This window comes from Pteropus medius, unplaced genomic scaffold (assembly GCF_902729225.1).
Source record: "Pteropus medius unplaced genomic scaffold, Ma_sr-lr_union100, whole genome shotgun sequence".
Classification (NCBI taxonomy): domain Eukaryota; kingdom Metazoa; phylum Chordata; class Mammalia; order Chiroptera; family Pteropodidae; genus Pteropus; species Pteropus medius.
In genome coordinates this window covers 11069593-11097126 of record NW_024351543.1, presented here as the reverse complement: position 1 = coordinate 11097126, position 27534 = coordinate 11069593, and the positions used below count along the sequence as shown (strand labels likewise).

Below are 27534 nucleotides of genomic sequence, written 5' to 3'. Positions count from 1 at the left end.
TTTTTTTTTTTTTTTTTTTTTTTTTTTTTTTTTTTTTTTTTTTTTTTTTTTTAATCAGAGGTTGCAAACTTGCAGTCTTTGGAAGGGATACAGCCCACAAAATTGTTTTTGGTCCTGCATAGTGAGTGTGTGTTTGTTTAAATATGAATTAATTGCTATCGTTTTAAAAAATAGACCCCTCAAATGAAATTTTAGCTTTTTGGCTTTTCTTGAAAAATGGGAAGGTTGGCCTCCTATGGGTCAGCCTTCCTCAGGGCAGCAGTTGGCTGCAGCTGGGTGGGAGCTGCTCCGTGCGCTGGATCTGGGGCCTCCAGTTTGCTAGTCTCTACCGCTCCCTCTTGTTTTTGAGATACTGAAGCCAAGCACCACTTGCCACCTGTAAGCGGAAGTGCACTGTTATTTGTTTTTTCTTAATACTTGTTATAGCACCTGACTGGATCCCGTTGGCATTTGGGTTTGAGATCCCTGATTTAAAATAACAAGTACTAGATTAAGCTAGAATTAAAGAAGAGCCAGTATAACCTGGCTGTGTCCCCTCATCCATCAAATAGTCTTAGGAGTTCTACCTTTTCCTGTCACTTCAGCTCATGCCTTTCTAAGCGATCTTTAGCTATACACAGGACTGGAAGAGGGTAACCCGTTTCCCCATGTTTTGTGAAATTTTACATTCCTACTTGCTTGGCCTTGTCAGATGTCTGAATTACAAGGCACTTTTATTATGGTCGTAACCTTTATTTGTAACCTCATCTTGTATTTTTAAAAACAGTGCCTCATTCTCCAGGGATCAGTCCGTTTGTTTTCCCCTTGGGAGGGCTCCAGGAAGGGGATTCTGAGCCTGTTAGCTCTGGTCTCACGTTGACGGGGGCCTCTGCATTGCTGCTGTAACACGCGGGAGCTCGAGGATTCCGCTGTTTCCCTAGGCTTCTGGCTGATGGGGCGCTGGGTGGTGGGGCGCTGGGCGGTGGGGCGCTGGGTGGGGCAGCCATTCAGCCCCTGAGGGGCCTGGGGCAGGTGTTTCTAAAGCCAGCGGGCTGGAGAAGAGCGAGGGCCTCCTGTACAAGGGCAGACACTGAACGCTTTGTTGCGACTCGGCTTGGTTGCAGATGGGCTCTTACTTCGGCTCCTCCTTGTGTGCAGTTGACCTGAACGCGGACGGCCTCTCTGACCTGCTGGTGGGGGCCCCCATGTATTCCGAGATCAGGGACGAGGGGCAGGTCACCGTCTACATCAACAGAGGAAATGTGAGTACAGTGCTGGGCAACGCGAGGACGGGGTGTTGGAGAGGGACGTTTGTCCAGTGAACATCCCTTGGGGCCACGCACTGGGTCCTGTTACCCAGAGATGGTGAAAAGACATGCTTTCTACCCTCACAAAGCTCAGTGTTCCATTAATGCAAAGTTTTATACAGTGTTACAACTGCAAACATACAGGGGTCAAGAAAAATCTTAATGGTTATGGTTTGAGTGCTTACTGTGTACCAGGAACTGTTCCTCCTGCTTTCTGTGGAATTTCAGTGCAGTGTGCACATGGTATCAGGGGTTGCCATTTTTCAGGTGGAAAAACTGAGGCTCAGAGAGGTTAAGCAACCTGCTCCAAATCACACAGCTAAGAAGTGGTGGGGCTGGGATTTGAACCTAGGCAAGCAGTCATCACAGCTGGCTGGCTTCATCTCTAGGCTGTGCTACCTTTCTGAGTGTATACACACACCTACCTAGGGAAGCAGAGAAGGCTTCTCAGAGGACACAATGGCTAGAAAGAATCTTGAAGGAGTAGGAGTTAGGCAGGCGGGAGTGGGCTGGGCCTGGGCAAGGGGGTCCAAGTGTGAGGCCTAGAGCTACTTAGGTCACCATGGGGGGTGGGTGGGAGCAGTGCGTGGCCAAAGGCCAGCGTCCTGATGTCTCAAGATGGTCAGGGGAAGGAAGCAGGAGACCAATGAGAAAGAATCTTTTCAGAATCTGAAAGTAAGCGTGCTCAACAGGAGGGAAATGGTTAAATGAATAAATTCTGGTGCCACCAGCCTTTGAGCTAACATGAGAAAATGCTTCTGAGATAATCAGGGAAAAGGCAGGGTAAAAACTGTATACAAACAGCATATAAAAATACACAAAACACATAGAGAATGTCAATAACAGATCTCTCTGGGTGGTGGTGGTGCTTGGGTATAATTTTAGTTTTATCTTTATCCAAGTAGCAAGAATGTAATACTTCCATAATCAAAAAAGTCAGTTAAAGTGTACTTTTAAGCGGTGACCAAGATGCTAGTTATCCCAATTGAGAAGGGGCAGTGGTGTTTAACTATAAGCAGGCAGATGCCAGAGAGAAAGGGCAGCCTTTTACAGAGGAGCCAGAAAGTGTCAGAGCCTTGGGCTTTCTTGGATGTTTACAGGCTCTTTGAGAAGGTGGATCTAAACCTGGGAAGGAGGATGCTTCCTGGTTCCTGATGCATTTGCATCTCCACTGATATGGGGACAGAGAAGGTGTAGAGAGAAATGCGATGGTCATTATGGAGACGAGAACAGTAGGCATTCGGTGGCCGTCAGCCACCCTGTTTGCAGGAGACAGAAATATTTATGTGAGTGTTAACGTGTCTGAGGCAATAAAGTGACGAGACCAACAGCCTGACTATGTGTCTAAATCAGGGCGTAGACACTTGAAGCGGGATAATTTCCCAGATCATCTCTGGCCACATTTTACCCACACAGCTCAGCACCTCAACCAGTGTGTTTCTTAATGCCATGAGCCCACCCTAGGTACCAGGGTATTCTTATTTCTGCTGATCCTTTTCCTATTTAATTGATGATTGCAAAGCAGCGTGGAGGAATGGGAAAAATGATGACTTTGGAGCTACATAGATCTGCATTCGAATCTTGGTTTTGCCATTTCCTAGCCCATGTGACGTAGACAAATAGCTTAAAATTGGTGGCTCAGTTTCCTTATCTGTTCAGTGGGGAGAGTCATGAGGTCTTCCTTACAGAGTCATTGTGTGATTAAAATGAGGAGAGGGGACACACAGTACATACAAGGAGTCAGCTACGGGTCCTTCTCTCTTCCCACCACACTAATAGGAAGGAATCTCCATATTTCTGTCGTGAGGTAAGGGTTTCACTGACTTGAGAAATCATCACATCTTTATTGTTTCCAAATTGCAAGTTGTTTGTTTATAGTGAAAAAGAAGATTATTTGGTCATGACAAAAGCCAGATGCTTTCTGGGATGGCCCGTGGGGGTACAATGAGTCCACGGTGCCCCTACAACTGGGCCAGGTTCAGACACTCTTATGCTGCAAAACATCACATTGCATTTTAGCACTCTGATATTTGCATGTCGGTGCTTTGAGGGTAGAGTCGGTGTCCTCAGGTGGCTTTTACTGCCACCATCACCTTCCTCCCTCTGTCGGTTGGTGTTTGCTCAGGAAATGTGAAGCACACCCGATACTGGGCATGGTTGTGTATGCCCCCAGCGCAACTGAGAGCTGCTGGGTGTGGGCTCTTTGGAACTGCAACTCCCTCTGTGTAGATGGCTAATCCAAGTACCTTGCAAAACAGCTTTACAAACTTGTACTAAAAAGCAGGAGTGAAAAAAGGCAATTGTATTCTTGCTTAAATCAACTTTGGGGCAAAAATGTTATAAAGAAAGCTGAGAGGATACGGTGGGGACAGGTAGGTAGGTAGGTTGTTTGTTTACAGAGCATTAGGACAAGGGAGAGGTTTAGTTCCTGGCCAGCATAGGATTCTCTTTCCCAGTAAAAGGTGTCTTAGGCTGTTGGAGAGCCTCACGCTGCCCAGATAAAAGGGACTCATCTTGCCACCGGGAGAGGGACATTTGGGTGCCTGTGATTCTGCCCAGGTGTTTCCTTTCGATGGGTGTGTGCTAAAGGGGCAGCTCTGGTTTTTTATTGTGTTCTTGATTGGTTCTGTTTTGTTTTGCTTTGTTTTGTGTTCCATCTTTTCCTTTGTCCTGTTTCCCAGGGGGCCCTGGAGGAACAGCTGGCCCTGCCTGGGGATGGCGCCTACAACGCGCACTTCGGGGAGAGCATCGCCAGCCTGGGTGACCTTGACGACGATGGGTTCCCAGGTCGGTGAGCTGGCACCTGCCCTCTGACCTTGCCCTAACATGATGCACTACCTGCCTGCCTGCCAGGCCCGTCAACGCACGCTGGAGAGAGAGGGCCTTTTTCTAGAGAAGATGCTCTCCATGTAGACACTGAGTTCTGAGCTCACTGGAGTTTGCTTCTGCACAGTCCCTTCTCATCAGCTTGGCTTGCTTTGCTATGTGTTTGGGGTGCAAGTGAGCCTTGGGGCTGGCCCACTGGGGCTTCTTATGGCAGAGACGTTTGAACAAGTTTCCTCCCACCACAAAATACTTCTTGTTTCCGAGCTGCTGACGCTCCACAATGCTCTACTGTGTTAGTGCAATGAGTGAAGAGAGAACTTAGCAGTCTCCCCTGATAGTGACAGCCCGCTGGACTGACTAACTTTTGCGTATGTAAGCGTCGGGAGGGGTGGGTGTGGGCAACTAATGTCTAGTTCTGTCTGGACATCAGTATCCTTCCAGTCTTGGCTTCTCCTTCTGGTCTGTTTAATCCCTCCTCCCCTCATTGTATACACAGTGTTCAGACATCAGGACTTGTGGAAGCCATGTCACTGGGGGCTTGGCCGAGGTGGAAGATGGGCCGGAGGGCAGCTCTTGCCTCAGGCCAGGCATCCAGACTCCTTGGATACCCTCAAACTCCTGGCCAGCAAGGGCTTCAGTTGGAGAGAGGGGACCTCCACTAGAGGTCATGTGGGTGCATGCCCCTCGCCCTTGACCTCAATTCTGCAGACATATGACTTTCGTTAGAAACAAAGAGAGATAAGTACGGAAAATATAAGCTTTGTTCCAGGAGTTGTCAGTTATGAGTGCAATGCTCATCGTGTGTGTGTGTGTGTGTGTGTGTGTAAAGCGAATGCCATTTTATATGATTTCCTTATCCAGGAATAGAGTTGACTTTCTCAGTTATGCAATAACCATCGTTTATGGAATTCGCCTCTCTGACAGAAAATAGGGCAGGAGGTTTATATTGATATTTTTTATTGGATGGCTCCATGATTTTTCCTAGGAGGATGAGCTGCAAACTTTTCTGGAACTAAACACTTCTCAGCTTCTATAATTTTCTTTCTACCTTTTTTTCCGCTGAGAGATTATGTGCCTATTGTGATGCTCGAACAACCAACAACCAAAACATTTCGGGAGGGACTCAGACATGATGGCAGAAATCAGAGACTCTGCCCTTATGTTATTCCTTGTGGCTCTTCTAACCCGTGGCTGTTTTTCTCCACTCAGATGTGGCCATTGGCGCACCCATGGAGGAGGACTTCTCAGGGGCGGTCTACATCTACCATGGTGACCTCGGTGGAATCGTCCCTCAGTACTCAATGGTAATTGGTGTGAGAGTGGCGTGGTAACTGTTTGTTCATACAGTCGTTCAACAAACATGTAGGGACCCTTTACTCTGTGCCATGCCCTGGGTACAGAGGAGCATGCAACATCCTGCCTTTAGCCTTCTCACCCTCGAGGGAAAGATAAACAATTGCTATGCTTATTAAGTACGGAAACTTATTTATAAACTCCTGAGTTTGCTCACATTCAAGGATGCAGTCTATCTGCAAAGGATAATACCCAAGTTCTGACCCAGAATTAGAGCCATTTACTTAAAAAGAAGGGGCTTTCTTTTTTTTTGTTCGTCAACCATCTGGGCTAAGCCAAAGGAATATATTGTAAACTATCATCTGGAAGGACAGTGGTCCGTGGAGGAGGGGCCTGAAAGCTATCACAGAGCCGTTGTCACAGTTGGCATTGAAGTGAGGAGCTGGTTAAGCTCTGGCCTCGTGCCCCAAACTTGAGAACGTGGAAGTAGTGAGTTCTGTTTTTTTGCCCTATCAGCTTGGTGTTCAGTCTTGCTGATGGTGTCAAACCCAGTCTATGGGAAAAAAGGAAGTCACGCTCTCGGCAGAAGCATCGTCGGGATATTTGTGGATGTCTGTGCATAGAGTCGCACAGGCCTGTGTCTTTCTCCCGGTGGGTCCGTGTCAAAAAGGGACCGAGCACAAATGAAGAAATTTCCCATCAGCAAATACTGAGCACTTATTATGTGCTTAGTACTTCCTACTCATATTTCTCATCACAGAGGCAAGCCTCATGTCTCGATTATTGCTAAAGAAACAAAAATTTTTTAACCGAGTTTTGTTCTTATAAAATGTTCTATAAAATGAAACAGTAGTAAAATATCAAAACCTGTTCACGTACTAAAGTTTCTAGGTAAGAAAAAAAAGACTTTACAAGTTGACTTTAAAAGGCAGTACGTAAACGTAAGTTCATTTTATACATTCATAATTGCTCTTCTTGCTGCATGTAAAAGTTGGCTAATAAGGGTTGAGGGTTATTGCCAGTGGAGGTCCCCTCTGTGCTGGGGCCTCCTGCTAAGAGACAGATGCTGAGGGAGGGACTGCTTCTTGGCGGCCTGCTCTGCCCTCTTCGTATCCTCAGTCCTCATAACAGCCATGTGAGATGGGCACCTTCATTATCCACTTTTTTTATTTTTTTTTTTATGAAGCCACTATGGCCCGAGGAGGTTCGTTAACTGGCCCCAGGTCACCAGCCACTAAGTGGCAACATGGCCATCGAAACTGCCAATCTGACTCCCAAACTTTTTATTGTAACCACTGTCCTCAACTTCACATTTGAAAAAGGAACACTCGGGGAAGCTCAGTTGGAAAACTTAGGAATCTGGAAACTTGCGTACTCCGAGGGGCATTTATCTACACGGATCATCCTCTTTTCATTAGAAATGAATAATTAATGGTGGGAATAAACTCTTAAGTGATTCAGCTGATGTGGCAGGAGGAAGGAAGCTTCAGGCACAGTTTAGGGGTCACATCCGTGTCACAAGGGCGTCTCTAGTCTGGGTCAGGGATGCTGCTCCCAGTGCGATAAGCTGTCAGTTCTTCCACCTTACTCTTTGACTCATTTCTCTTAAGTTCACCAGGAGAAATGTTGACTTTGAGATCCTGTGTGCCTCCCTTTCTCCATCTGAGCGCCCTCTGGTCATGTCATGGCGGTCCCTGAGATCTTTCTCCTGACGAGCTGAAAGGCGTCCAGGGGGCCCCGTCCTCGGGCAGCCATCGGGGTCACTCTCCACGCATCCTCCTGGAAGCTTGTTCCCAGACCTCGGAAGCTAATCACACAGAGAGGAACCGGCGAGAGACCCCTCCTCCCGCAGCCCTCCACTGCTTTGTTTTGTTGCTGGGTGGAATCCTGCAGGGAACCGAAGTGTAAATTTTGTGGTTAGCGTGGAGTGTCTTCAGTAGGAAGCAGGGAGCAGCAGCTGGACCCATCCTGCCTTTGTCAGCACACAGGCTGGCTCGATGGCTTTTACGAAGTAGTTTGGGGCTCTTAAAAAAAAAGAGAAAGAAACAACTATAATTGTACTTGTCCAGGCTGCTAAGATGTATGTGATAAGGTCAGTGATTTAAAAGGAAGAAAAAAAAAATCCTTTCATGATAGATTCTTCAGGGCCCAGGTCCGGACAGAGCAGGCATTGTGTGGGTGAACCCAAGAAGGAAATCAGAGACACTCTGGGCACAAGAATCGCTTTTCTTTGGCCCGGATTGGTATTATTTCTACTGGATAAATTGTGAGATCAGAGTACTTCCACATTACTCTTTAACTCATTCCTCTTTCTAGAGTTCACCCTCAAAAGTGTTGATTTTAAGATCCTCGTATGCCTTTCTCAATTCGAGAGCCCTCTGGGCCTGTCCCGGCAGCCCCTGTGATCTTTCTTCTGCCGCGAGGACGCTGCATAAAAACCTGGTCAAGGGGAGGTTTTCCAAAGCTCCTGGTTTTCATTTAGGGTTATTAGCACCGAGCAGACTTATCTTCCTGGCTTTATGGAATAATGGCCTGCAGATGTCTGTGGGATAACTTACGCCCGCATCGCCACCCCCAAATGGACCACCCCTTCACTCTTCCCCCTCATCCCAGCCACAGCATACCATAGAAATGCAAACCCAGGGCACGCTGCTGCTAGCGTTGATGGACTTCAGAGCGGAGATGGTCTGCTTCAAGATGTGGCTTTTAAGAAATGCGCAGACACACATCCATGTTTGTTTAGACAGAGCCATGTGGGATGTGGGCTCTGCCTGTTAGCAAGAAACATTTCTTTAGTGTTTCCTACAGTGTTCTGATTTGTACTTTGATGCTTGCACATTTCCTGTTGGATGGCTTAACTGAAGATAGCAAGTGGAGGGTTATTTGTAGTTATCGGCTGCCTGGAGGCAGGGAGCGTCGCCCGGCGTCTCCATCTGTAGATCCTGTGGGAACTTCCCTTCCCCAGCCTCAAGACTATTCTGCAAGATGACTCAGGAAGGAAAACGATAAGGAAAGAAAGTCTAAAGTGAGCCCCTGGATGTTTGTAAACCTGGTTCTGTCGAGGATTTTGCTGCATGGCGTGAAAACAAAGCATTTCTCTTCTCTTCTACAATGAGGGCATTGTGGGTAAGCACCCCTCCCCCACAAGGAGACCGTGTAAGGGAAGAAGGAACAGGTCCAATCCATCCCAGAAGTTGAGACTTTTCTAATTCAGGAAGATTGGTATCTTTGTGAAGAACTGCGCCACACAAACGGTATATGGTGAAGGCTGGTTGTACAACAGATATCCTTGAACCAGTGCGACATGTGTTAACATACATTGGAGTTAATGATGAGTTAAAAAGTAGGTATAGATGCTAGTATGCCCCGTGGGTAGGGCTGCGAACTCGGGTTGAGAACTGCCTTTTAGAGAGAAGGGCCCCTTCAGCTCATTTTTTTTTTTTTTTTTTTTTTTGGATTTCCTACAGCGTACGAAAGGTTCAGGACCATGCAGTTCTAGTTTTACTAGGTAGACTCTTCATTCTATCAGTGAAGCTCAGGAGCCTGCACATCTTCTGGTCAGCTTGATGGAGAGGCAGTTTCCACAGAGGCATCTTACAAGCTAAATGCCTGTCTGCCTAGGGAAAGACTGTAACATGTGCCTCTCAGGAGAGGAGCGGTATGAGTTTGGTACATATTTGGGTAGAGCGATATAAGGAAAAATATGTTCTTAGAATTTCATCCAGCCATACCTGTATAAAAACAAAACAGAACCTTCATTAGGAATGGAAGCTAAACTTTATCCGTTTCAAACTTCATTCAAGATGTCAAAACATTAACAATAGTCTAGGTAGATTTGTCATTAGCATTGAACTTAGAAAAAGTTTTAAATGATAACATTTGGCTAAGGCAAGTAATAATAAAGGAGTGTGTGGTCTTCAAATGCCTGCTAAGGACCCCTGATCAAATTAGGACTATATTTTTTTTCTTTCAGTTACGTCAAGACCAAGTGTCCTAGGAGGTTGGGCTAAAACAGTCACAGATTCTTATTTGTGACTGTGCTCTTTTCCGGTGACTCAATTTCCCTATTGTCTGTTTCAGAAACTGTCGGGGCGGAAGATAAGTCCAGTTCTACGGATGTTTGGACAGTCCATATCAGGGGGCATTGATATGGATGGAAATGGCTATCCTGGTAAGCTATTTTTCTTTAAAGGCAGATGAGGTAAATGAAGAGAAATGCTCGAGGCAGAATAATTTCCAGTATGGCTAAGCAGTGGTCACATCTATTTAGGATTAGGAAAATTCACACAGTAGAAGAGGGTATTTTACTTGATTTTAAGGTGAATGTGTTGAAGTTTATTTGGGGGTTTTAAGATGATCCACTCTGTAGGGTTGAAGCACCAGGAGGATGATTTTTACAGTGATTTCTGGGGCAGCAAGTCTTTCTAATGAAAAAAAATAGCACATCCACATATAAAATGATAAGTAGTGAAATCTCATGTTTTCTTTGATATTTAACCGTATTCAGAAGCTGCTTCTTGAAAGGGAAAAAGCTGAGCAGCACCTTCCCTACCCCACCCTCCACACGAAAATTATTGAAAGATTTGGAGCAAAAAGAAAACCATGTCCTTTCTCTGATGGACAAAACAGACCTTCACTGTTCAAAGCGGGCCAGCTCATCCTCAGGGTTAATTAGTGCCTCGTGGTGGTTGACACTAATTAAGTAAAAATGTATGATTTCAAACCCCAAGTGATTTCCAGTTCACGTAAAACTGGGCAGTGGAAGAGTGGTTCTTTTGGTGTTTGAAGGGAACGGAGTGGAGCAAGGTAAGGAAACACAGATAAGAATTTGAAAAAATCCCAAATCCTGGAATTCAGAAAAAAATGTCCCTGAAACTATAGGTCATCTTGTTATTTTGAGAAAAAATTTCTTTCCACTTCACATGCCTCAGTAAGATCCAGGAAAACTAATGCAATTCTGTAGGAGGGCACCAAATCCTGTAGTTTCTTACAGTCTGAGGAGTTTTGATCTTCCCCTGTAACTTTACCGAGCCAGAAGGAGTGGAAATAGAAAAGGATCAGTGTGGAAGTTTTTGTCCCTTTCAACCCTCATGGGTCTTTTTGAGAAAGCAGTTCTTTTTGTCCCGGGCAATTTGTGACCATCTCTAAATAATACTTTACATTGGTTTTGCACTTTAATATATGCAAAATGCTTCCACGTGCAACGTACATCTTATGGTAACCCTAGTAGGTAGGTGGAGACGGTAGTGTCCCCCCACTTTACAGTCCAGGATACCAAGCCTCAGAGAACTTAGAGGACCAGTCAGAGTCCACATTGTGATGGCGAGGCTCCAGGTATGTGAGCAGGTGTATTCATACTTTATGATGAATCTGAATGTACCTTGCATTTTTCATAAAAGAAATGACAAATTTATCAGATTTTTTATTTTCAAATATTAAGTCAATTCATAAAGACTGTTGGAAAACCACAAGATGAACAAGCACACCAAAGTGCAGAAATTTTAGCAGCACTACGATTCACAGATTTGCTCTTTGTTTTTCCGTAATGAGGGTGTTGATATAGACATAGGGACTCACTCTTGGATTCAGATGCTTGGTTCTGTGAAGTAGTTATGGGAACTCCAGGGCTAAGGGGTTTACATTAGAGCGGAAGAAAGGCAGAGAGCTATTTGATGGGTGAATACTTCCTGAATTAAAGTTATTTAGGAATAAACATTACCAGCTAAGACTTGTGGCTTGGTTTGTAGTTTACCAAGTATTGTCAAGAATTTTCTTATTTAAATATGTGATTTAATATCTTATTTAACTCTTAATACATACTTAAATATTTTAAAACTTATATTGAACAAATTTAACATTATGTTTAATAAATATTTTCTGATAGAAGTATGACATTATCAGCTTTCGAAGAAGACATGGGATAATTATTTCCATTGCACAGATGAGGACACAGAGACTCTGAGGTCACACAGAGTAAGGAGTGAAGTGGAAATTAATCACATGTTTAACAGAAGTTGGAGCTTTTTCCAAGAGTCATTTAATTGCAGGTCTTCCCCTCTCTGATTCATTGATGTCTGAAAGAAATATAATGTGAGTCATATATGTAATTTAAAATATTCGAGTAACCGCATAAAAAAAGATAAAAAGATACAGGTGAAATTAATTTAAATAATGTGTTATTTAGCCCATATATCCGACATATTAACATATAATCAGTATAAAATTATTAATGAGATAGCTAATGTTTTTTTGTACTAGGTCTTTGAAATTGGTCTTATTTTACACTCGACACATCTCAGTTCAGACTAGCCACAATTCAAGATCTCAACAGCCACACCTGGTGATTGGCTTCCATATGAGACAGTGTGGCTCTGATTCTTAGAAAATCATTATATAGGCCAGAGAATTGCTGTCAGAGGCCCCCGACCTCAAGACTGACTTTCATTCATGGCCATGGAGCACCTGGCCAGGGGATGGATAGGATGGGCTTTAACACATTTCTAAATGTGTATACCTCTGCTTTTCAGATGTGACTGTTGGAGCCTTCATGTCTGACAGTGTGGTTCTTCTAAGGTGAGATGCTTCTCTCTTGCTTCTTGGATCACATTCTTCATGGGTGAGGGGTGGAATTTGGTTGGGGGGGCACAGGGGAGTTATTTACCATCGGTCGGCAATTCCCTCTGTCCTGTTCTTTGCAGGCGGAGATGCCGAGTAATTAGGAATGCTACCTTTGTTTTCTCATTATTATTATTCTCTCTCAAGATTTCTAGCTGCTGAGCCTCCAATGCCTTATAATAGGTATGACAGCATCCTTGGAGCTTCTAGGCAGGGTTCGGGGTGGCCTAAGCCCTAGGGGTTTTTGCCTTTTGCCATAAACAGCCCCTTTCATTAATGTATTGTATACGCATTATCATTTTTTATGGATGCCATGACAAGACAGTGTCCAAGGGCTGGGAAGCACACTGTCCTGTGCCATCTCTTCCTGCATCCCCACCATTCCAGTGTCCAGCCCTCCAGGAACTGGGAGCCTCTGTCCATGGGGCAGCACTTACTCCCTGGTGGTAGTGGAGATGAGGGCCGTGAGCTTAGCCCAGCGCTTGCTGGAGCCCGTGCGGTCTGGCTCTCTCCTACAAAGGCCAGTGGGCTGCCATCCCACCCACGAACCCTCTCCAAGTATTTCTGTCTGTATGAGTCAGAGGAGGCAGAATTACACTTTGGAGTGGGAGCCAACTCTTAGGTTTTGTTAATAACCTGATGGCAGAACTTTCTAAAACAGGCCAGGAGGAGCTTAGAGCTGGAAGGGATCCCAGAGGCCATGTAGTTCCACACCCTAGATTCTTTTCATTCAGCAGTGCTTTCTCCACGTCTCTGCTGCGGGGCCACAAGCCTCCTCTTGAACGAGGTGGACCCCATGGGTTGGGGCTTAGCAGCCTTTAAGGGAACCAGTTAAGACCCAGGTAATTCAAAATGTTAAGTTCTTGAAGAGACAGAATAGGCTTGAGGTTAGGAGTGTGAACTCTGGGGCCAGGTGGCCTGGGTACCAGCCTCGACTCTGCCCTTACGAGGTGTGTTTCCTGGGCAAGTCTGGCAACCTCTCTTTCAGGATGCTCCTCTGTGAAACAAGGTAATAATACCAACCTTGTCGGGTTCTCATGAGAACTCAGTGAGTTAGTGCCTGGTTTAAGTGCTGAATACATGCCAGCAGTTTTGACAGAAATTGAGTTAAATTTGCCTCCCTAACAGTCTGCTTCTTAGTCCCTATCTTCTATGTCGGCGGTAATTGCATCCCCATCATGTTCTAGTGGACAGACAAGTCAGGTGGACTTCAAGTTACCTTGGGGTTTGGGTGGGACCAGAAAAGGGAGGAGGGCCAGGCAACACCACACCTGTGCACACATTTAAAACGCACCGTGCTGGTTCTCAGGTATCCTCAAGGGGAGAGTTCAGAAGCACTCTGTGTGTTGGGAATGCCTTGGGCTGCAACTAAGAGAGAAAACCTTGCCGAGAGTGGAGTCTGCGGCTCCATGCAGGTTTGGTAGGCCGGCATCTTCCCCGGTGGTTGAGGCCCTTCATCTGCCCCTCTGAATCTGCCCTGCAAGCAGCACTGACCCGGCAAAAGGCCAGGGCAGTTGGAGCAGCACCAAGGCAGAGGGCGTCCTGACTGGTTTATTATTCACCTGGAAGTGAAGTATCAGGATTTGAACTGTCAGAGAGCCATCAGAAAGAAGTATTCCGGCTACCAGCTTCTTTACAATAAAATCTTGGAAGCGTTTAGGTGTTGTCCTCAGGTGCCTCTTTGCTTTTATCTCAGAGGCTGGCACATATGCAGATGGGACCGTGAAACCCAGTCTCCCCCCGCCCCTGCCTCCAGGAGTGTGGGTTGGCCCAACTCTGCCCTTAGGAAGTTTGTTCTCTCAGATTAGCTCAGGAGGGCAGGTCCTGTAGCAGGGTGATAGGCGTTTGGTGTGATGCCACTGAAAGTCAAAGGAAGTGATCAGAGAGGCTTATGAAAGATTTCTGGGCTTTTCCTGGTCCAAAAACAATACTTGGAGTTGAAACAAAAAGGGTTGAGGGAACTGATCTGACGGATGTTGGAGGGAGATGTGCTTGTGAAGGTCCTTGTGTGTCATTTCAAAGCATTCTGTTTTAACAACCTTCATTATTTTGTCTGGACCACTCACTTCTGTTTCCTGCTCACCTCGCTTTCTGTAAAGCGCTGCCATGAGAGGAGGAACCAGGCATCTCCCCGATGCGGTGGCCCCTGGGGTAACCGGGGGTGGGGGAGCTAGGCCTTTCTTTTGTACGATGACCAGGCAGGACATGCACTGGGCAGGGTGGGGCTCTCACAGGGTGGAGACCAGCTCTCCCTGGTACCCATCTGTTATGTGAACCTTTGGGCACGCCTGTAGTTTTCAGTCCCTTGGCCTGACGTGAAGTTTGCAACCATTTAACAAGGGTTTTTGAAAACCTACTGCCCTGGGAACAGCAGGATGAATTCACCAGCTTCCCAGTCCTTGGGCCTGCAGGCTGGGGATGGGGGCAGGTGGGGAAATAGACAGTGACCTTAATTAGTAAGTGAGGTGAGGTGTGAACACAGTGCCAGGACAGAGCGGGAGGACATCCAACTGCCAGGGGTGCTAAGGAAGCCTTCCTGGGAGAGGGAACAATTGAGCTGGCTGTGAAAGGGCGGTGGGGCTTCAGAGTGTCCACTGGTGTCCATACAGTCACAGTGACTGGAAAGAGACTGTTTGTGACCTCTGAGAACAAACCCAGAAGGAAATTGGAAGACCGGGAGATTGGCTTTCTTTCAGGCACTGCCGTCTGACTTCCATTAGTTCTACAGCTGGATTTGCTCTGGGAGTCTCACAGTTCCCTTGTACTTGTCACAGTGGTTCCTCCCTTGACCCACATGTCATGGCAGCTGTGGCAGCAATAAAATCCCTTAGCCCCTAGGGTGCCATGTGCCTCAATTCCTTTTTTCTTTGAGGTTTTCCTTAATGCTTTCTTCTCTGAGTCAATGTTGGTCAGTGTTCCCATCTGTCTTGTCACCCCTGGGCACTCGTTATGGGATCACTGTACACAAGTGAGGTCATTGTTCTGGAGCCTCCGATGTCCCTTAATCTTATTATGTCACCCCAGCCCACAATGCCTGGGGCTCCTTGGAGGCAAAAGGGTCTCTTTGTGAGGCCTGGAGGGGAGGAGGTTAAGCCGCAGCTTAGGTGAACCATCCCTGAGCAGACGTGGGCAATGAGAGCAGAATGGTGATATTCACTCTAGGCTGTGTCGCTTGCCCCGGGGGAGCTGCAGCAATGATGCCGGCTGTCCATCAAGCACTGGGAGGTGGTCCACGCTGGTGTTAAGAGTGTGGATGTTTATTGGGTTTCGCTGGGTCCTTAGGCCAGGCAGCTTGATTTCATCGGCTCTGAAGTACTTTGCTGTTACCAGCTGAGACTCCATTAATCAAATTCTTTAGAAAAGCACGTAATGAATTGATGGGAGTAAGGGAAGGGGGAGGTTTGACCCACTGGATGGGACTGGAGCTTCGCAGTTCATGCTTATCGTGGCAGTAAAGGCTGTGGGGGATCCTGATTGTGCATCTCTTTCTCGAATCGTGGTATCTGCTGTCGAATTCCTCTTAAATATACTCATATCTTTCTAATAAAATGGAAATTGGAACTTAATTGGTAAAATTTCAAATAATCACTCAGCATCTGGTGGTTCATTTAGTTCTTCAACCAGATGTGTTTTATTAACAACTAACTTGCCTTTATTATCGGGAAGCTAACCATTAATTTATTAGGAAATAAGCTGAAAAAAACAGAAAAAAGTATTTAGAGTACCCTGGCCCTTCTCCCTTGGGTTGTTTCACACTTTAATTAAGTGCTGGGCTGAAGGCCTAGGAATTGTCCTGTTGGGTTAGTTCTCGTTTGGTTCTGACAGCTGCTTCTCAACATGCCTAAGTCACCTTCTTCTCTTACCTGTAGGGCGAGACCCGTCATTACAGTAGTCAGCTCCATCTTCCTCCCAGCCTCCATTAACATCACGGCGCCTCAGTGTCACGATGGACTGCAGCCTGTGAACTGCCTGAACGTCACCGCCTGCTTTAGCTTCCACGGCAGGCATGTTCCTGGAGAAATTGGTAATGAGCCAAACGAGTGAGGGCTCTAAGCTGAAGTGGGCTTGCGGGATTGTGGGCAGCCAAGGGGTGTTTTCAGCATTTCGAAGGTAGCAGGCCTACATGCCAGATGCCTTTTCTCTTTGAGATTCCTACTCTTTTCATTCCATTTGCCATTGTTTTCCCAATTTAACACAACCTCCAGCTCTACGATAAATGATAGTCGACCCCAAGCATCCCTTTCCCAAAGATATGTGGACGAGACTTAAATCTCACTAGGCCACAGCGGAGTCAGACCTGTGGAACTCGTGGAAATGTAGTGACTGGAGCTTGGCCCTATGGAGCGTCCGTGCAGTTAGGAGGAGGAAGCAGTGGGACTTCGGAGGCTCCTCCATGAGCTCGCAGCACCAGCCAGACATCAGCGGGTTATACCTTTACTGTGAAATCAGAGACCAGGGGTGGTTGATTGGGTTGGGATGCCGACTTTTACAATGGCTTAGGCTCCCAAAAGAGGGGGCGCTGCTTTGTCAGCTTTAGATGGTTGAATAGAGGCAGGCGTTGCCATGGCCACGGGCAGTTTTCCCCGCTCTCTCTCTGGGGAAGGTCGACTTGCTAGCCCAGCTCCGGAGACTGCATCCAGCCCCGAAGCAAGCTAGGATCAGTGTGGGTGAGAGTTCAGAGCATGGGATTACCTGAAGGAAATGTGCGGAATAGTCGTGCAGGTTAATAGGCGCTTCGTTTTTACTTGAAAGGCTGATTTGATAATAGAAAGTAGAGTTTTGGGAAAACAAAAGGCAAACCACTAATAAAGACCTGGACTCACTGAGTTTCATAGACATCTTGAATGTCATGCATGTCCCCCTACCCTGCAAATAGGGTTGTTTCTGGACTAGCAGCCCCAGCATTCCCTGGAGCTTGTTAGGAATGCAGCTTCTCAGGCTCCACTCTGCATCTCTGAATCAGAATCGATTTCAAGAAGATCTCTGCAAGATGCATGTGTACAGTTAAGTTTGAGAAGCACTGCTCTGGTGCACACGTGTGTGTGTGTGTGTGTGTGTGTGTGTGTGTGTGTACAAACATTCCACCATGCAGAAGCACATTTCCCTGAGCTAGTCCATTTCTCAGCTGCACCTGGAATGTTCCACCTTATTTAACAATATTCTAATCCTTCTAAGTGAACTGTCTCAACAGCACTTTATCTTGATCTTCAGGGGGATTGAATAGCTTAACGATTAAACCTTGTACTTTTTAATATAGATTTTTCTCAAGGACATAGAAATTTCACACTTGAATGCAGGCATGCCATGAACTTGGGACTTGGTTAGTGAGAGGGAATTAACCACCTTTTTGTGAGCAGCCCAGAGAGAGAAAGATACTCCCTCACAATGGCACAGCTCTTGGTGAAGGAAGGAATTGAATTCTGGTCTGATGATACTTAGTTTCGCTCTCAAAAACTGTTTCTCACCACTGCTTTAGTTGATTGACACACCACAGTCTCTAGGAGAAACATTTTCAGATGGTCCTGGGACTCGTGTGTCCTCTATCAACTACCAACTTGTGACATAGTTGGGCTCCATTGAAATTATTTTAAAATAATTGTTGAACTGGAGATTAATTTCTGTGTACATCAAAAGAAGGATCAATATTCTAGAACTCTTAAAAAAAAAGCCGTTAAGGATCCATGTGCGTGTTCATTTGACAAGTATTTATTGTGTCCCTCCATGTGCCAGGCGTGTCCCCGTGGAGCGTCTAATGGGAATGACAGAGTTTCTGTTATTTGGATCCCGAATCCGTGTATACGGCTTTCAAACTCTTTACATCACTGTTGTGGTAAAAGTGAAGGTAAATTGGTGTAGCAAGAGCAGAGGAGAGGAAACCAAGATGCCAGTTCTGAGCAAGAGGAATTTCAGAGCACAAGAGAGTGGTAGAACTCTGACCTGCAGGTTCGGGAGCTGAGCGAGGAGGAGATGTGGGTGTCTCCTCACGCTGCTCCCAATCAGTGGCCCTTTCTGTGGCTCCATTCATTGATCTCTGGGCAGAATTACAATGAAGGTCTAGGCTTAGCCATGGTTCTTGGACTGTCGGGGTATAATGGAAGAGACAGGCTGTTGGGTGACATATAGTATGCACCTCATGAGCAGTGGGGAGCGACCCAGCTAATGTCATATTTGGGTGGTGAACACTGGGCAGGAGTGTTCACTCCCCCAATTCAGGTCACTTCTTTCCCTTCCGTCTGAAGCCACATGGGTTTGCTGATGAAATAAAATATTCCTTTACAGTGGAGGGACATGACATTTTCTGTCTCTTCCCTTGGCATCCAGGGAAATAAGCTATATCTCAATCTTTGCAGTAAAGGGCGAAATGCAGAAATTGGTCAAAATAAATGAGCTGGCAGTGGAATTATGGAGAGTTTGAGAAAGGAAAAGTGGGCAGCCATTGTGGAAATGTGATGGATATCAGGCGGTGGTGAAAGGTTGCTTGCCAGGTAGCTGCGTGAGTCCAGCCATGGGTGGGGTGTTCTACAATTCAGCAGAGAAGGGTGGAGGCACCTCTAGGGCATAGATCTCCTCTGTTCTCCTCCAAGCCCGGCAGACAGTGCTGGTCAGCTCAGTGTCGTCACCCAGGCCTCTGCACTGAGATCCCGGGCTGGGACTGGTGGCTGCGATGGAGCCATGTTCATGGTGGTTTTGGCCCCAGATGCCTGGAAAATGAGTATATGCATTTCCAGGGCTGAGTTTGTCAGCAGAATGGCTGCATTTGGACAGTGCAGCCTGGGCAGCACAATAGAGAGGCACCAGTGGTGTGCTGGGTACTTCTGAACAGCTGTCAGAAGTAGTGTCTTCAGTGGTATCATGCTGGCATCTTCAGCCACAGGACCTCTCTGGGGATGGTTTGGGAGCCACACGCAGTTGATACTATAGTGTAGTCTCCAGTTTCTTCTCTCCTTTGGGACTCGTTGGGGCTCAAGCGTCTGCCTAGAGGAGGAATTCCATTTGCTTCTTCATTTTCTGCTTTAGCAATGGAAAACCACAGCTCTCACTTGGTCACTGGAGTTTTCAGGGCCAGCTAATTAGCCAAGCCACTAGGGGGGCTGCTGTGGCTTCTGGCAATACTGTGGGAACTGCAGAAGTTTACTGTAGGGGGAATCTCTGCCTTGGCCCCTCAGGGAGGGTGCAGTCAGGAAAACAGAAACCATGCCAGTTATTTTAACCAAAAGAACTTAGCCTTGAGAATCGGCTAAACAGGTCGCAGAGAACCCGGTAGTAACCGCGTGAAGCAGCCGCTGCCTCTAGGTCTGTAGATCAGGTGCAGCAGCAGCAGCATGGGGGACTTTGTTAGAAATGCAAATTCTAACTGAATCGGAAACTCTGAGGGTGGGGACCAGCAACTGGCGTTTTAACAGGCTTCCAGGTGGCTTAGATTTAACAACCTTCGGAACCACTTCTTTGGGGTTATCAGAACCTCTAAGCTGGGAGAAGAGACCCTGCAGAGCTGGGACCTCAACCTTGAAGGACGGGGACACTGGCTGGTGCTGCTGGTGCTTCCGAGGGGGGTGCAGTGAGGCTGGCTCTGGGGGCCTGGGGGGAAAAACAAAGTAGAATTAAATGCGGTTGGAACCAGCTGCCATGAAAAAGTTGCTAGGTTAAGCTGAGAGGAATGGGAAGCAGGCAGGAAGGGGCAAGCCCCTTCTCCCTCCTCCGGCCTTGCAGCCTCCGTCAAGCCCTCCATCTTGACAGATTCACAGAGAGCCACTGCCAAAGCAGAAACAAACTTTGCAGAGTCCCATCCTTGGCACTGCAGAGTACAGAAGGGTGGGTTTGGAGCCGAGAGACAAGAAACCAGCACAGCCAGTGTCCAGTCACGTCGTTACCGAAGTGCCTCTTAGGTCATTCAGTCACCAAATAGTTATTAAGTTCTTAAAAGTGCCAGACCTGATGCTCAGTCCTGGACACAGAGCAGAGAACAGGACAGGCAAAGTCCTTGCCCTCGTGGAGCTTGTGATCTAGGAGAGGGAGGCAGATGATCAAGACAAAAATAGCCACTGCCTCTGCTTCTGGGTGTGTCAGAGCCCTGTCGTGTGTCAAGCCCTGTGCTCAGTGCCGGGATGCAGACACAGCATCCAACTGTAACAGCCCCAACAACAGGTTCATAACATTTCATCAAGCAAGAGTTCTGCTGATCCCATTAATGAAGTCTCATTAGTTATTTCATTCTTGGCTTGGGGAGTGGCCTGTGGCTCCTTGGAGCCTCCTGGCTGACATAAGTAAGGGTGGCGAATGCTGTGCTGGAGAGGGCTCTGCCCCTGACCCGTGGACAGGGCCTGTACCTACTCAGGCCAGGCTGAAGCCTACATGTGCCTGTCAGTCTCTGGAGGCTGAGAATGGAGCAGGCGGTTCTGGGCTCTCATCAGCCTGCTAGATGAAAACCAGGAAGGAATGAGCCCTAAGTGATTGTGTTCTGTGCTCTGACTCCCCGCCGTGTTTCCATGGCTCTTAGTCAGCCTAGCAAAGCTGTGCGTGAACAGGGGTGCCTCCGCTGACTCCGGACAAGCGCTTGAGCCCAGGTCCTGAGAGATGGCACCACGATCATCCACGCCAACAGCAGAAATAGGGTTGAAACTAGGTGACTGGTCCCCAGAAGCTTCCTCTGGCTGTCAGGGTACATTTCTGCTGCAGAGTATTGCACACGGAGAACATTCTCTGAGCTGCTTCTGGTCTCTCGAGAAGCATGGAGATGAGATAATGAGGCAAATCCATGTTACGTGAGGATTGGGGTAACCTGGTCTAATAATTACCACTCATTCCTTTGGTGGGGGATAAATCTTAGGAAAGCTAGTAAAGTGGAAATATCTGCCCCCCTTTGGGAAACTAAGGGAAGCTCAGAGTAACGCTGGAAAGAGAATTTATTAGTAGAATTTCACAGCTGAAATCATGTTCTGCTGGAGAAAGGGAATGAATCAGAACTCGCAGGGAGAGACCAGAGCCGGAGTTGATGTGAGACAGCTGGCTCCCTCCTGGCCCAGGCCGGTGTGGGGGGCCCTTGGGAGCCAGCTGGGGGCAGGGAAAGGAGGCGGCTGAAAGCATTACTTGGGGGCTGATCAGCTTTTCCATCAACATGACATCATTCGACATGGCATGGACACAAGCTGCCAGAAAGAAAACCCGAAGATGTGAAATGTGCTATTGGAGTGGGCCCTAATCAGAACCAGCACCCTCCCCAGGCCCTAATCAGAATCAGCGCCTTCCCCGGGACGTGGGCTGGCTGGGCTGGCTTGCATTAGAGACACCCTCCTATGGAACTTCAGCCATCCGAACCAAGCGGGCTGATTTGCTGCTTCTCCAGCCTCTCCTCCCTTCCTTAAGGGCTCCCCTTCAGACACCTTTGGGGTGGGTGCTCTTTAAAACTACCCGCCTAGTTCAGGGCTTTAGAATGGTCTGCACTTCTTGCCACCCTGGCAGCTTCGAGACCCTCCTCACCCAGGCTGAGTTTCCCAACCTAAGTCTCCTTCTAGAAGAGAAAGTTTGATGTGGAGCTGGCTTCTTTTTGTATAATTTAAAATGTCAGAGTAAATTTTAAATGAAGGAGAAGCACTAAGTAGGAAATTCTAAAGATGAAAAGTTTCCAAAATGATGGTGCTTGGCAAGCTGGATAATACAGTCTGTCTGTGTTTGTATACTTTAAGAAAAGTCTAGTAGAAGTACATGTTGGCATGTCCACGCTCCACCTCGAGCAGAGTAGCAGTTGTGGTTCTCAGCTCAGTTTCTAGTAACTGAGCGATATCTCCCCTCCCCTGAATTGCAAGGGGGATATACTGGGTCAATGATTCTGCAGTGAGATGGAGCTTTGGAAGACTAAAGCTGGTATTTGTACAGTACCTGTCATAGTGCTTGGCACATACTGAGGGTCAAACTCATTCACTATTCTTGACTTGCCCTGCCTTAATTTGGATTCCCCCAGAAGCAGAGCCTGAGTCAAGGATTTAGGTGCATGTTGTCGACTCAGGAGGGGATCCCTAGAAGCACCAGTAGGACAGTGAGACAGGAAGGGAAGGCAGCAGCATCGGTCAAGATTCTCTAGATAAACAGAACAAGAAGATGTGTGTGTGTATTGATATTGCGGCTTGGAGGCAGCCTTCTTTTGGGGAGTACTTCTGTCTTTTTCTCTTTTGGTCTTCAACTGATTAGATGAGGCCCACCCTCATTATGGAGGATAATCTGCTTTATTCCAAGTGCACTGATTTAAACATTAGTTTTTTTCTTAAAAATACCTTTGCAATGACATCTAGATTTGTGTTTGACCAAATATTTGGGGACCATGTCCTAGCCAAGCTGACACAAAATAAACCATCTCAGTAGGTAAGAAGGTGTATTATTAAGCAAGTTACCACTGTGGGAAGCTGGAGCTGAATCCTGCTGTGGAACCCTAGGAGTCAGTGTGGAACACACCTCAGAGTTACCCCACCAAAGGGACGAGAGAGCTGGGGCCATGCAGTACCGAGGGCTGCTCTGAGGACATGCGTTCTTGTGTATTTCTGGCCTATTATGCGTGTGAGCCGAGCCACCAGAGAAAGCCCTTGGGAAAGGGGATGCAGATGCTGGCAGTCGCAAGTTGAGCTGGATAGCAGAGAAATGGGAGAAGCCAAGAAGATATGGATGGGGCACAGATACTGTCTGCTCTACCTCCTGTCTTCATTCCTACCCAGGCTTTCTCTGAGCTCAGCCAGCTCATTGCTGGCAAGATGGTTCACACCCTCTGTTCTCTCCGTGATCACTCTTCCCGAGGTAGGGTAGCCATAGTCCTCTCACCTGGGAAGAAGGCCAGGTCGGGGGCCAAAGAAGGGAACCCCGCTCAGCAGCAGCCACCACCACCATGGTTCACCAAGGCCTTCTGGCTCATCTTCCAGCAGCACCCATCTCTAGCCCTGATCTTCTAAATGGAACTGGAAACTCACTTCATTTATACTTATTACATGGCTGTTGCTTGGGAAAATTGTGACGAGTAGAAAGTAAATTGGCTAAAGTTCAGTTCTAGATCTCCGCACTTGTTTGGTTCTGCGGTCTATGCATTTAAAAAATGTGAGATTTTTGTTAGATAATGTAAAAAAAAAAAAAAAATTACACCAAGAAACCACTACAGGGGATAGAACCCGGCACTGCAGAGAGTTCTGGATTCGGTTCTGAAGTGGATGAATCTCAGGCATGGAGCAAGTCTTGTTCTCTTCTGGGTCCTCAGTTCCTTATGTGAAAACAGAGTTTTGGACTAGAATTGCCCTAAAGTCTTGACATTCTACAGGTGTACCCCATTTCCTGCTGTTGTCGCCAAGGGAGTCAGCGTGTAGTTCTTGTATAGGCTCCCGTGTTTTCTCTGTTAAAGCGTTTTCCAACATGCATTATTTTCTTAATAGTATCTCTTGGGATGATCCAGGTCTGAGGTCCCTCCCAGTGAGCCAGCCTTGCCTTGGAAATCAACTGTTTGTTGAAATAAGTCAGGAAAGACTTGCCCTTGCTGACCCAGAATCTGCCAGCTTGGCATGGCAGGATCCCTGAGATGGCAGAGGCCCAGGAAAACCATTAAATGCATCAAAAACATGCTCTGTGGCAGCTGCAGAATGCCCGTCCAGGTCACTTTCCTCTCTCCTTGTTCATACCTCCCCTGGTGGCTGATCCCTTTGATGTTATTCAAAGCCAGAGCCATCCCTGCTGCCTGGCTTCCCATACTTGAATGCCTGCAGGCATGAGGCTGCTTTTTATTGATGCCAGAACCTGGCTTCTAAGAGGCTGGTGTGTCAGAGGGGCCAGGGGCTGGGTCATCTGCTTTCCCATTGCTCAGCAGTCTCCTGTGGTTGTTTTATGGACAAAAAGTTCATTTTCCCTCACTTTAAAAATGCCACACACCCCTGAATCCACAAACCAGCCAGCAGCAAAAAAGTGTTACGGTGGGGCTGACCTCTGAAACAGGTCTTTTTGGTACAGAAACACAGTGAAATAGGTCTGTTAATACTAAAGCCATATTTACCTTATACAACACATTGTTGTATATTTACTAACAGACTCAGAAATAATGGAGGCAAAACCTTTTGGGTTTATTTAACGTGTATTCTATATTATAACATCTTTTTTTTTTAATCCTGGATTATATCACAGTAGGCTCTGCCATCTGGCATTGTACACTGAGATATAGGTGGTGAGTCTTTTATTTTCAGGAGGGCAACTCAGTGCAGGCCCAGTACAGGTCGTGGTTTTGTTGAAGTGATAAGCACTGTAAAATGTGTGATCGCCACACTCGGCTGCTTGGGAAGAAAGGTTCAGCCTTCGTCTGAGTTTCTGTGCGTGTAAGCTCTGTGAAGGCAGGGCCTTTTGCCCCTGTCGTTCAGATGTATCCCCTGCACAGTGCTTGGCATGTAGTTGGTACTCAGTGGCCCATGGATGGGGCACAGTCCAGCAGATGTAGTGTTTATAGAACACCACTCAACATCTGCGATATGAGTCAGAGTTATTGGATAATTTCTCCTTTGCGTTGGGAGCATTTCCCAGTGCTTTATAGGAGTCATTATTACATGCAATCCTGATCATTTTAGCAGCTTCTAGTAATAGTCTATAGGTTCACCATGGTGTCTGTTTTCCAGGACACTAATTGTGTTGAGTGCAGCTAATTGGTGATGTGTATATTGGTGGCTCAGTTGATAACTCACAAGGTTTAAATCGGGGAGAGCCATGAAGTGTGACGTATAGAGCATCACTCGGAAGGCAGAGGGCATCTGGTTCTCTCAGTTCGGCACGTGCCCTGGCTGCATTGACTTGGGGCTGCAGTCCTCTGCGTAGTGGAGGGTCAGGTGTTGTACGAAATGTGCTCATGATCCTGTGAGGGACAGTGGAGGTGGCCTTGTCACCGTGTGTGTGTCCTCGCTGATGTTTTGACCTTATTTATTGGCAGGCCTGAATTACATTCTGACAGCTGATGTGGCTAAAAAGGAAAAGAGCCAGTTGCCCAGGGTCTACTTCGTGTTGCATGGAGAGTCCGTGGGTCAGGTCTCAGAGAAGCTGCATCTGGTCCACATGGAGGAGACGTGTCATCACTATGTGGCCCACGTGAAGGTCAGTCCTCCTTTTTGTTCTCAAACTTTGATCTCTACAGATGTTCATTTGGAACTATGGAAACTACTTTTATTGTGCATTACGTATGCTCTGACTTCCAAAACCTTATTTCATGAGGAGAACATTCCTTTCTTCTTTTAAAGTTGGAGTCTGACAGGCCTTTATTTATCTTATTGTGCTGGTCTTGGCCTCTAAGGGGGGTTATGGTGGGCCAGGAGACCTGGCTTCGACTTGTTCTTTTGGGAGGTTTCTCTTTCTCTCTGTAAGGCTCAGTAGTCTTCTCAGAGGAGAGTCACAAAAGCACAGGTCTCAGGGTCTACAGTGATGCTGGATCGCACTGCACCTGATGCCTTTCTCAGTGGTCCACTGGTCCAGTGCACGTTAGCTCATATTCACAGTTAAGGCGTTTTAAAACTGGTTGGACTAGATCTTTCTCCCTTGATTATGTTCGGTTTATTTTTGGAGTGCATTTTTTGGCTCTTTCCCCTTCTTACTCTAAATAAACTTCCAAATGTTTTTCTCCTCTTGAAATTGTTTGTTAAATACACTTTGCTGCTAATTCAGGAGGCCAGGCTTTGATTAGCTACAGAGTGGCATAGGCAGGGTGGGAGTGTTGGCAGTGCCCAGTGCTGAAGGAATGGCCAGCCATTGACCCACAGGCAGAGGGCGTAGGAGGTGGAAGGACTTGCGTGACCCAGGCCACATGGTGGGTGAAGCGAACAAAGGTTTTGAGTCACACAGACCTGGTTTGTATCCAGTTGGATGAATACTTTGATCTCTCTGTGTCACAGTTTCTGCACCTCTAAAATGGGCACAGTAATACTTACCTTGAAAGGTGGTTGTAAGAATTAAACATTACATGATGCGTATACTTAAAGGACCTCGCATGGAGTCTGACACACAGCAGGTGCTGAGCATTATTATTATTTGGTTGGGCTATGTGTAATTGCCAATATTCCAACATTCTTGACTTATGAAAATAGCGATTTCATGTAGCTCAACCTAATATTATTAGCCAGTGGCTTTCTGGATGATAGCAAAAAAAAAAAAAAGTCCACAGATTAGAGATGAAGTGTCATTCTATTATTGCATCGTTAGTGCCAGAGCAGGAGAATAACAGCTGTTTCTAGATGCTTCTGGGCTGTATATAGAGAAATGCCCCACACATCCATGGCACTTGATCTGGCCCAGAGCCCATGAGTCCATTGCCCCTGAGATGCTTTTCGGTGGGGTTGGGCTATGTCCCCTGCCAGGATTCATGCTCGGACTTGCCCAGACCCACTGCCCGGAGGCCCCGGGTGAAAGCAGTTCATGCTCCTGTTAAACCAACCAGCCACCTGTCCCGCTAGGTGTTACATTACTTGGCTCGTGGGTGCCCTTGGGGGTGTGAGGCTGCCCAGGACAGGCTCATGTCCACATATTGCCAGGCCTTTAAGTGCCTGTGCTTGGTCTCCATACTTCCTAGTGAGGCATCTTCCCTTGGGCTGCCTCACGCTGGGTCCTCCACAAATGCTTTCCTTCAGGGTGCTTTGCAACTTTTCGCTTTGGCTGAATGATGGCCCTTCATGTGTAGCTACCAGGGTCCTGGCTGCAAGAGAGGGCCACACAGAGCCTGCAAGGCCTTTGCAGAGTGTACTCAGGGAGCAGCAATAAGGAGGTACAGCCTAGGAGGAGGGTTGTTTCTGTGGTGGGCTCTGAGGGTTCACTGGGAAAAAGCAAGACTGTCCAAGGCTATTGGTCCTGCTACTTCCTGATAGCCAGGGTTGCCAAATTTAGCAAAGAAAAATAGGATTTCTGGTTAAATCTGAATTTTATATAAACAATAAATATCTTTTTTAGTACAAGTATGTCTCAAATAGTACGTGGGATATACTTATGCTAAAATTTGTTGATCTCAGTTCACATTTAATTGAGCATCCCGTTGGAAGATTCAGCCTTATTAATATCCTTCCACCCCACACATAGCTCTTCCCTGCTCAGGCCAAACATGGCTGACAGGAAGAGAGATGGAGATGGTGGTCGGGAGAGGGTGGAGGCTGAGGAAAGGGCTCCAGAGCACAGAGCCAGCACAGATCTTTATGTGATTATTTGGGTCATTTTCGGGAAGAGCCGTGAACTTGGACCTGGAGAAATTTGGGTATAGTCATTGCTTGACCGTTTCTTCATGCAAGGAGATGGGAGTGGTGGGATACTTCAGGGAGACCTTTATGGTTCAAAGGCAGCACCCCTGTTAAGCAGTGCTCAAGGCGACAGATGACATATAGCCACAAAGAAAGGTTTTTCTTTTTTTCTACCAGAAATTGCCTGGGTCATAGCAGAGGACTCTGGTGAGTGGTAGAGTGAGCCAGTGAGGGTGAACGCTAATGAGCTGGCTGGCTGTCCGCAGTGTGGCCCAGCTGGCCTGGCCTGTGGTTTTTCC

At 47.0% G+C, this 27534-nt stretch overlaps 1 protein-coding gene across 1 annotated transcript in view; it reads left to right on the top strand.

Annotated features, from left to right (window-relative positions):
- ITGA9 (integrin subunit alpha 9) overlaps positions 1–27534 on the top strand; it is a 295468-nt gene that overhangs the window by 55249 nt on the left and 212685 nt on the right. Inside the window, exons 9-15 of the mRNA XM_039843320.1 lie at positions 1104–1241; positions 3968–4073; positions 5322–5416; positions 9486–9576; positions 11933–11978; positions 15890–16044; positions 24955–25115. Of these exons, the coding sequence (XP_039699254.1) occupies positions 1104–1241; positions 3968–4073; positions 5322–5416; positions 9486–9576; positions 11933–11978; positions 15890–16044; positions 24955–25115 (792 nt within the window). The remainder of the gene's footprint in view (positions 1–1103; positions 1242–3967; positions 4074–5321; positions 5417–9485; positions 9577–11932; positions 11979–15889; positions 16045–24954; positions 25116–27534) is intronic.